We start from the raw sequence: 10,521 nt of genomic DNA, 5'->3' as shown, positions 1-10,521 counted from the left end.
CACTACCATAGTTTAAAATGTAGATGATAGCTGTTGAGGCGCATAATATGCTACAATTCTCTTTCTCTCTCTCTCATTTATATACAGTACCAGTCAAACGTTTGGACACACCTACAAATTCCTGGGTTGTTCTTTATTTTGACTATTTTCTACATTGTAGAGTAATAGTGAAGACATCAAAACGATGAAATAACACATATGGAATCATGTAGTAACCAATTTTTTTTAAACAAATCTAAATATATTTTATATTTGAGATTCTTCAAAGTAGACATCCTTTGCCTTGATGACAGCTTTTGCACACTCTTGGTATTCTCTCAACCAGCTTCATGAGTTAGTCACCTGATGATCTCCACATGTGACACCTCCTTCTCCACATGATCTCCACATGTGACACCTCCTTCTCCACATGATCTCCACATGTGACACCTCCTTCTCCACATGATCTCCACATGTGACACCTCCTTCTCCACATGATCTCCACATGATGATCTCCACATGTGTGGTTCCCAACGTGAATCATGGAGAAGGAGGTGTGATGGTGTGGGGGTGCTTTGCTGGTGACACTGTCGGTGATTTATTTAGAATTCAATCACCACAATCACCGACAACCCAATTGAGGTAGTTTGGGATGAGTTGGACAGCAGAGTGAAGGAAAAGCAGCCAACGAGTGCTCAGCATATGTAGGAGCTCCTTCAAGACTGTTGGAAAAGCATTTCAGGTGAAGTTGGTTGAGAGAATGCCAAGAGTGTACAAAGCAGTCATCAAGGAAGAATCTGTTTAACACTTTTTTGGTTACTACATGATTCCATATCTGTTATTTCATCATTTTGATGTCTTCAAGATTATTCTAATGTAGAAAATAGTAAAAAATTATGAAAAACCCTTGAATGAGTAGGTGAGTCCAAACTTATGACTGGTATTTTACTGGTATTATATCTATACAGTTAAAGTCGGAAGTTTACATACACCTTGGCCAGATACATTTAAACTCAGTTTTTCACAATTCCATTTAATCCTTGTAAAAATTCCCTGTTTTAGATCACTACTTTATTTTAGGAATGTGAAATGTCAGAACAATAGTAGAGAATTCTTTCTTTCAGCTTTTATTTCTTTCATCACATTCCCAGTGGGTCAGAAGTTTACATACACTCAATTAGTATTTGGTAGCATTGCTTTAAATTGTTTCACTTGGGTCAAACATTTCGGGTAGCCTTCCACAAGGTTCCCACAATAAGTTGGGTGAATTTTGGCCCATTCCTCCTGACAAAGCTGGTGTAACTGAGTCAGGTTTGTAGGCCTCCTTGCTTGCAGACACTTTTTCAGTTCTGCCCACAAATGTTTTATAGGATTGGGGTCAGGGCTTTGTGATGGCCACTCCAATACCTTGACTTTGTTGTCCTTAGGCCATTTTGACACAACTTTGTAAGTATGCTTGGGGTCATTGTTCAGTTGGAAGACCCATTTGCAACCAAGCTTTAACTTCCTGACTGATGTCTTGAGATGTTGCTTCAATATATCCACAATTTCCCTGCCTCATGATGCTATCTATTTTATGAAGTGCACCAGTCCCTCCTGCAGCAAAGCACCCCCACAACATTTTTTATTTCACCATTATTTAACCAGGTAGGCCAGTTGAGAACAAGTTCTCATTTACAACTGCGACCTGGCCAAGATAAAGCAAAGCAGTGTGACACAAACAACAACAACACAGAGGTACACATGGAATAAACAAACGTACAGTCAATAAAACAGTAGAAAAAAGGGGTGATGCTGCCACCCCCGTGCTTCACAGTTGGGATGGTGTTCTTCGGCTTGCAAGCCTCCCCCTTTTTCCTCCAAACATAACGATGGTCATTATGGCCAAACTGTTCTATTTTTGTTTAATCCGACCAGAGGACTTTTCTCCAAAAAGTATGGTCTTTGTCCCCATGTGCAGTTGCAAGCTATAGTCTGGCTTTTTTTATGGCGGTTTTGGAGCAGTGGCTTCTTCCTTGCTGAGCGGCCTTTCAGGTTATGTCGATATTGGACTCATTTTACTGTGGATATAGATACTTTTGTACCTGTTTCCTCCAGCATCTTCACAAGGTCCTTTGCTGTTGTTTTGGGATTGATTTGCACTTTCTTCACCAAAGTACGTTCATCTCTAGGAGACAGAACGCATCTCCTGCCTGAGCTGTATAATGGCTGCATGGTCCCATGGTGTTTATACTGAACGTGGTACCTTCAGGCGTTTGGAAATTGCTCCCAAGGATGAACCAGACTTGTGGAGGTCTACAACTTGTTTTCTGAGGTCTTGGCTGATTTCTTTTGATTTTCCCATGATGTCAAACAAACAAAGAGGCACTGAGTTTGAAGGTAGGCCTTGAAATGTATCCACAGGTACACCTCCAATTGACTCAAATGATGTCAATTAGCCTATCAGAAGCTTCTAAGGCCATTACATAATTTCCTGGAATTGTCCAAGCTGTTTAAAGGCACATTCAATTTGGTGTATGGAAACTTCTGACCCACTGGAATTGTGATACATTGAGTTATAAGTGAAATAATCTGTCTCTAAACAATTGTTGGAAAAATTACTTGTGTCATGCACAAAGTAGATGTCCTAACCGATTTGCCATAACTATAGTTTGTTAACAAGACATTTGTGGAGTGGTTGAAAAACTAGTTTTAATGACTCCAACCTAAGTGTATGAAAACTTCAGACTTCAACTGTATATATAATCTCAAGAAGCAGCCCCTGCATAGAGGCACATTTCCAGTATAATACACTGTGGGACTATTCCAACTTCCCCCAGCCCACGCCACCCAACGTCCTCCATCATCCAACCCTGTGAGCAACAGACACAACTCTGGAGACACTCTGCAAGACTAGTTATCTTTTAATCGTGTGTCTTCAATACGTGGCCGGATACATGGTACCAGCAGAGGGTTTCGACAAGTTACCACAGACACAAAGTCAAAATGTACTATATTGTGAAAATGCATATAAACAAAAATGTAATTTTTGGTCTTAATTTAAGGTTAGGGTTGGGCATAAGGTTGGCAGTGTGGTTAGGTTTAAAATCACATTTTAAGAAGAACAATTATAGAAATGGGCGGGGTTTATGACTTTGTAGATGTGGCAACTAGTGATGTCCCCAGCAGAGAGGAAGAGGCAAAGCGAGAGGATTTACTCAGCCCAAAATCTGTCAGCGTGAGATAAGTGTTCTTGTTTTACCTTAGTGGAGATAAGCCTTTTTTTCTATTGAGGTCTATAAGAGTTTCGAATACCGTAAGGCTTAATTGATCGAATAGAAGTTTCGCAATGTTTAGTCTGTTAAAATGTACTGATATAATTGGATGCACGTGGAATTCTGACAACTTTGAGAAAAACGACTTGGTTTTGCCTGTTGTTCACACGCGTATCTGCCCTCTCATCGGCTAGAATTGTCCCAGCTGTTCGCGCCTGCCTTCGATCACTGAGCACATTTCCATTGTTTAGAGCGGTCACTCAGCTATCTTGTCAATATATTACATTATCTTCGTTACCAGGCGAACCAGCGGTTGGTAACGGGCTCACTCAGGTAGGTTTATAAAGCAATACGTTTTTAATATCTCATCTAGTTATTACAAGTTGACAAGTACATAAAGACGTTTTAGTATTGTTTGTGAGCCAGATGTATTGCTCTCTGTCGGAAATGCTAATTAGTTTATGCTAAGCTAACGTTAGCTACCCAGCTAGCTACCAGCTTCATCTAACGTTAGTTAACTTATCTTTCATCTTTATGACTGACCCAAGTTTTTTAAGATAGCCTAAGCTACGTTTGTACAGTAGCGTTGTGTCTCTTTAAACGAAATGTATTAATTATTTAACATTGTCATAATGAACCAACAGGTTTTGTTGACATATGGCACAACTATATAAACATTATTAGCTAACTAGCTATAGCCTGTGGCTGGCTACACATCCAATTTGCACTCAGCCTTTGGTGGTAAAGATTAAGTTAGTTAACTAGGTTAATGCCTTTCTGCATGCTTTTCTTAATCAATTCTGATTAGAAAGGTCCAGCCACATCTCTATGTAAATCTGATAGTGGTCCCTCCACATTTGAATGGTTTTACACAGTAGCAGTTCTCACACAATCAATATTCTGTTTATACGTGTCCATTATTAGCTGTCAGTGATGTCGTGTCCGTGTACACTTGGGACCTGCGACGCGTCTCTTATCTCCATTGTCTACAGTGTTGGAAATGCAGCCGCCACTCCCACCAGATGAAGTCAGGGAGCTGGTGTGTTCCTGTCTTCACAGGGACCCAGTAGCTGCTGACCTGAGATGCAGCCTGTTTGTTGCTGCTGCTCAGAGCTACAAGAGGGACTCACTGCTCAGACCCTACCCCCCCAGATACATCAGAGACACTGACACCAAGGAGTTTGATGAGCTGGTGAGGAGTTAGACAGGACACTGATATTTTCTCATATCAAAAGATAATTTTTTACTTATAATTTAAACCTTCAGATGCAGCCTTTCTGCTAGAATTTAAACACATTATTCAGCGTCACTGTGTACCACACCTGTCCAGTTGGTGATGCAATGTACTGTAATCAGTACTGTACTGTGTTGATGTAGCCGGCTCTCCTAGGTTATAGACTCCTCTTGTGTTCCTCCCAGCTGTCAGATGTGAGCAGTTTGCCTGGTGTGAGGGAGCTGGTGAGATTGAGACCTGGCAAAGCTGACCATCATCTGGCCCTCACTCACTGGGTTCTCTTCTCCAAGAGCTTCGCTGTGAAGACACTACAGAAAGACGAGGTAAAAGCAAAGTCAATAACATGATCACCTCACTATCAACATTCTCAGATTATTGGATGTTCCTGTCAGCTCAGCATTACCATCTTATAACCTACACCTAGCGTTCACGTCAAAGGGGTTTGGATCTCTTGGTGTAACTGCTAAGGTATTCTGCTGACAGTTGCTGGTCCCGGGTTTTAGTCCTGGCCCTTGAATATCCTTGTTCCCTTTCTCCTCTCTGACCCTTCACCAGTATGTCAAGCTCTGTAACCTGACAGAGGCTGAGGGGATCTCTACGCCGGTCCCGGACTTTCTGTTTGAGCTAGAGTACTGCGACCAGATGAACGTTAAGTTTGAGAAGACGCGGGCGGGACGTGACCTCTTCTATGCATTCCACGGCAGCCGACTGGAGAACTTCCATTCTATCATACACAACGGACTACACTGCCACCTCAACAAGGTCAGTGCAGAAATGTGGCAGTCCCACCAGGCCTGTCATGATGGAGATGATCTTTGGTTCCCAGTAGCCCTACTTGAGTATGGTTGATATGCTCACAGATAATTGTTATGTTGAGTCAATAGCCAATATTATCTATTGCTGCATCATTTGAAGTTGCAGAGTAAAATCTAATAATTTGTCAGACCATTATTTTATTTTTTTGCCTGACTGACTGTTGTGTTTGGTGATTTTCCCCCCACAGACATCATTGTTCGGAGAGGGCACCTACCTCACCAGTGACCTCAGCATGGCGGTCCTCTACAGTCCCCATGGCAACGGTTGGCGCGACAGCCTCCTGGGACCGTTGCTAAGCTGTGTCGCCATGTGTGAGGTCATTGACCACCCAGACGTCAAGTGCCAGGTAAAGAGGAAAGGTACGTTTGCCCAACCTCTAGGATACTTCATAACAGATGAGTGGAGTCCCAGTACAGGCAGAGGTGGATATGACTTTCCTCTGAGTCTGGTTCCTCTCAAGGTTTCTTCCTTCTAGGGAGGTTTTCTTCTGCTTGCTCTTAGGGGTTTTTTATGTAAAAAAAAAAAAATGTATTTTTGATTAATTTGATGGACAATGCTACAGAAATGTAAACAACAGCTACCTCCTAAACCCTGTCAATAATTATTTCCCTAAACCTGTTTCAGACTCGGAGACCATTGACCGGCAGCGATCCAGAGCCAGGAACAGTGAAGGAGGAGAGGTCCCTCAGAAGTACTTTGTGGTCACCAACAATCAGCTGCTCCGAGTCAAATACCTGCTCGTGTACTCTCAGAGAAGACACCTGTCCAGGTTAGTACCTTCTAGTGTACTCTCAGAGAAGACACCTGTCCAGGTTAGTACCTGCTAGTGTACTCTCAGAGAAGACTTCTGTCCAGGTTAGTACTTGCTAGTGTACTCTCAGAGAAGACACCTGTCCAGGTTAGTACTTGCTAGTGTACTCTCAGAGAAGACACCTGTCCAGGTAAGTCACCTGTATAGATGGAGCACTACTGTTAAAGTCCAACACCTCTTTGACAAACTGCTAACTGGATGCACAAATGCGGTCAAACATATTGGCACCTTGCTCTTTACAATCGAGCAGAATGTTCTGTTTTTTCTTTTCAAAATTGGTTCAATGTTACCTGCAATTTACCACATGTGAGATGATAAATTACACAGTAAACAAGAATCATTGCCTCCAATGAAATGTATTTGAATTTAGAATAATTTAGTCCTTTTTTACTTTTTTACCTCAATCTCAATTTCACTTTAGATTATTATTGTTTTTTTGTTCCTGTGCATTTGTAAATCAAACAAATACATTTTGTGATTTGATAAAAAATAGAGAATGCCTATATATTTTACCATCTGTGTTATCTTTGCTGCCCTCTAGTGGTGTCTTGGTGTGTTGCCAGTACATTGGGAAAAGGATGAACTTTCCAGCTTGACGTCAGCAGCCACTTCAGATTTTCATTCCAACTCCTATATACGTTTACTTCTTCTGTAGTGCAGATGTAGTCTTTTGACTTGTGTGATGTGATTATTTATTTTTTTGTGATGTTTCCAGACATTCCCAGGGCAGGTCGTGGCTGGTCAGACATCACTTTGCCATTATGATGAGTCTCTACCTACTGCTTCTCATCTTCATCGGTACCTTCAACTCCACCACATTCCTCTCCTTCTGGAACCGGCTCTTCCGGTGACGTCATGGTGCTTTTCCACTTCAGCCCAAGATGGTCCAGCCTGAGGCTTCCTATGGGCTTAAACCCTGGTGTTTTACTAGGGAAATAGTTTCCTTTCCAACCCTTGGGCTTGACCCTAAGGCACGAGCGTGAAACTCATTCCACGGAGTGCCGAGTGTCTGCAGGTTTTCGCGCCTCTCTTGTACTTGATTGATGAATTAAGGTCCCTGATTAGTAAATAACTCCCCTCAACTGGTTGTCTAGGACTTAATTGAAAAGAAAAACCAGCAGACACTAGAGCCTCCATGGAATGAGTTTGACACCACTACACTTCAAACTTGGGAAGAGCAGTGTGTCAAGTTCAACAACCTGTGAAAGTTCAACAGTTTCTTATGAGAAGGAATAGTTAATCTAGACATGGACCATTCTTCTCATTCATAGTGCCTTCCCTAACACAGAGACAGACCAGACGGACAGACCTGACGGACAGACAGCACAGGGGACAGACCGGACGGACAGACAGCACAGGGGACCGGACAGCACAGGAGACAAACCGGACGGACGGACAGCACAGGAGACAAACCGGACGGACGGACAGCACAGGAGACAAACCGGACGGACGGACAGCACAGGAGACAAACCGGACGGACGGACAGCACAGGAGACAAACCGGACGGACGGACAGCACAGGAGACAGACCGGACGGACGGCCAGCACAGGAGACAGACCGGACGGACGGACAGCACAGGAGACAGACCGGACGGACGGACAGCACAGGAGACAGACCGGACGTACGGACAGCACAGGGGACAGACTGGACGGACAGCACAGGGGACAGACCGGACGGACAGCACAGGAGACAGACCGGACGGACAGCACAGGCGACGTGGGCATTTAACACTGTTCCCATTTCATGTGTTTTCCATCCCTTTGTATGTACAGTATACATGGTTATCACAGCTATGGTTATAACACCCTCACATGCTGACAACATCGCCCGCGTCTCATGAGCGAGTGTTGCAAAAATACGTGTACACATACATGTTATTCAATCATTGCAGCCACACTGTTCACGCGTGTCAACGAGCGTCTTGCGAAGACGGCCAGCGCTTTGTGACGCTTGACGTGCTGTGAGTCTCTCCTCTCCCATCTCCTCATTGGTTTTTAGGAGCATATACTCACATGGGTGATTGAAAGTTGAACTGAGGTCCACTATCCACTCCAGTTGGTGGTGGTAAATGCACCTTAAAGTTGGTTGCCAACCGCCATATTTATTTTCTATTTATTTCACCTTTATTTAACCAGGTAGGCTAGTTGAGAACAAGTTCTCATTTACGACACACAACAACACAGAGTTACACATGGAGTAAAACAAACATACAGTCAATAATACAGTAGAAAAATAAGTATATATACAATGTGAGCAAATGAGGTGCGATAAGGGAGGTAAAGGCAAAACAAGGCCATGGTGGCGAAGTAAAATACAATATAGTAAGTTAAACACTGGAATGGTAGATTTGTAGTGGAAGAATGTGCAAAGTAGAAATATAAATAATGGGGTGCAAAGGAGCAAAATAAATAAATACAGTAGGGGAAGAGGTAGTTGTTTGGGCTAAATTATAGATGTGCTATGTACAGGTGCAGTAATCTAAAGTCCGAAGAAGAAGCCTGAAGGAGGAGAGATTACTAGAAACTAACTAGGTTTCCCCTTCTATCTGTGGATTAATTATCGGAGTAGAGGACCTTGGGCATTTCAGGTAAAATCACAACCCAAGGTTTATATCCCAGGACAAGCTAGCTAGCAACAGCAAGCTAGCTAGCCAAATAGGACAAATTAGCTAGCAACAGCAAGCAAGCTAGCCAAATATGACAAATTAGCTAGCAACAGCAAGCAAGCTAAATTGCCATATGTTTAATGCTTTTTGACCTGGGTGGACAAAATCAACAAGCGCGCGAATGCGGACGCACGCGGAGCGGTGTGGTCAGCACATAAGACTGTTTTCACATGAAGGAAACCATGCTTTGAGTCATTTCCTGTTGTTGAAAGTAAACGTTATCATAGAGTACTATGTAATATCGCAGAGTAGCCTTTTTAATCTCTAACAAACAGGTTTTGAGGTCAATTTCAGTACATTGAAATGTCATATTTCCTTCATTAATATGTCATTTAACAGACGCTTTTATCCAATGCGACTTAGTCATGCATGCATATGGTTTACGTATGGGTTGTCCCGGGAATCAAACCCACTATTTTGGCGTAGCAAGCGCAACAGAGGACCATTGAAAAGCATTGAAGAGAATAGGAATTTCAGTGTACTTCCTAAAATAACTGGAATTCAAATGGAATTGAACCTAACAAAAATACAGAGCATTCGGAAAGTATTCAGACCCCTTGACTTTTCCCACATTTTTTAAATGTTAGAGCCTTATTCTAAAATGCATTACATTGCCCCCCCCCCCATTCTACACACACACACACACACACACAATAACCCATAATGACAAAGCAAAAACAGGTTAATAGAAATATTTGCAAATGTATAACATTTGTTAAAGTATTCAGACCCTTTACTCAGTACTTTGTTGAAGCCTCTGTGGAAGCGATTACAGTCTTGGCTTCAATCAGTTGAATTTACCAGAGGTGGACTCCCAAGTTGTAGAAACATCTCAAGGATGGTCAATGGAAACAGGATGCACCTGAGCTCAATTTTGAGTCTCAAAGCAAAGGTTCTGAATACTTATGTAAATAAGGTATTTCAGTTTTTTTATTTTGAATACATTTGTAAAAATGTCTAAAAACCCTGTTTTTACTTTGTCTTTATGGGGTATTGTGTAGATTGATTTAAAAAATAAAATAACGTTTTAATCCATTTTCGAATAAGGCTGTAACGTAACAAAATGTGGAAAAAGTGAAGGGGTCTGAATACTTTCCGAATGCACTGTAAACAGTTCAATTGTGCTCAGTTTAAAAAAAAATGTTTTTATTGTTGCACAACTACTTACATTTTGCGTGCATCTGCCTTACGCTTAGCGAATATAAACTACTGCTATGATTGTTGCTTTCATCAGTAATCACTGCTATATCAGTCTGCAATAGTGTACTTCTGGGTTGTGTTCATTAGGGCACACAGTAGCAAAACGTTTCGCAACAGAAACAAATGTGTTTCTTATTGGACAAGGAGTCCTGTCAATGTAGTCCTTGTATCTGTACATCTTTGTGGTCAATGTCTTCGTTGATCTGTTGTTGTTTTTTTTTACCTCATGACAAGTGAAGGACTTTCCCTGGTTGTTATTAAACCATTTGAGTTGGCTTATGCTTTGCTGTTGTCCTTTTTATAATGAAAAACCACTTGAATTTGTCAAGAGGATCCTAATTCTTGGAAGAGCTGTTATATATTCTTCATACAATTATCATTTAATTGTTTTATTGTTATAAGATATTCCCCAAAACAATCATATCAAATAAAATGTGCTTTTGTATCGCTTATGACATTTTCATTTCTTACAGTTGGATCTTAATTGTAACGAAGACATTTGGGATTTTTTTTTCTCCCTTTTTTTTGAGACGATTAAATGTTTATTTAACTTGTGGATTAT

General features: G+C 41.7%; 1 protein-coding gene across 1 annotated transcript; it reads left to right on the top strand.

Annotated features, from left to right (window-relative positions):
• Nucleotides 1-3,172: 3,172 nt before the first annotated feature.
• Nucleotides 3,173-10,409, top strand: LOC109897693 (protein mono-ADP-ribosyltransferase PARP16). The gene is made up of 7 exons (XM_020492206.2): nt 3,173-3,566; nt 4,226-4,425; nt 4,653-4,790; nt 5,023-5,229; nt 5,471-5,642; nt 5,908-6,052; nt 6,810-10,409. Exons 2-7 carry the CDS (start codon nt 4,234-4,236, stop codon nt 6,943-6,945), a joined length of 990 nt encoding a protein of 329 aa, XP_020347795.1. The 5' UTR covers nt 3,173-3,566; nt 4,226-4,233; the 3' UTR covers nt 6,946-10,409.
• The last annotated feature ends 112 nt before the right edge of the window (nt 10,410-10,521 follow it).

This window comes from Oncorhynchus kisutch, linkage group LG10, assembly GCF_002021735.2.
Source record: "Oncorhynchus kisutch isolate 150728-3 linkage group LG10, Okis_V2, whole genome shotgun sequence".
Classification (NCBI taxonomy): Eukaryota; Metazoa; Chordata; class Actinopteri; order Salmoniformes; family Salmonidae; genus Oncorhynchus; species Oncorhynchus kisutch.
Note: the sequence above shows the minus strand (reverse complement) of the source record. Positions and strands in the feature narration are given on the sequence as shown.

Coding starts and splice junctions, on each gene's coding strand:
- LOC109897693 (XM_020492206.2), top strand. CDS start 4,234: ATGCAGCCGCCACTCCCACCAGATGAAGTCAGGGAGCTGGTGTGTTCC. Junction 4,791..5,022: donor AGACACTACAGAAAGACGAG/GTAAAAGCAAAG, acceptor ACCCTTCACCAG/TATGTCAAGCTCTGTAACCT. Junction 5,643..5,907: donor GTGCCAGGTAAAGAGGAAAG/GTACGTTTGCCC, acceptor AACCTGTTTCAG/ACTCGGAGACCATTGACCGG.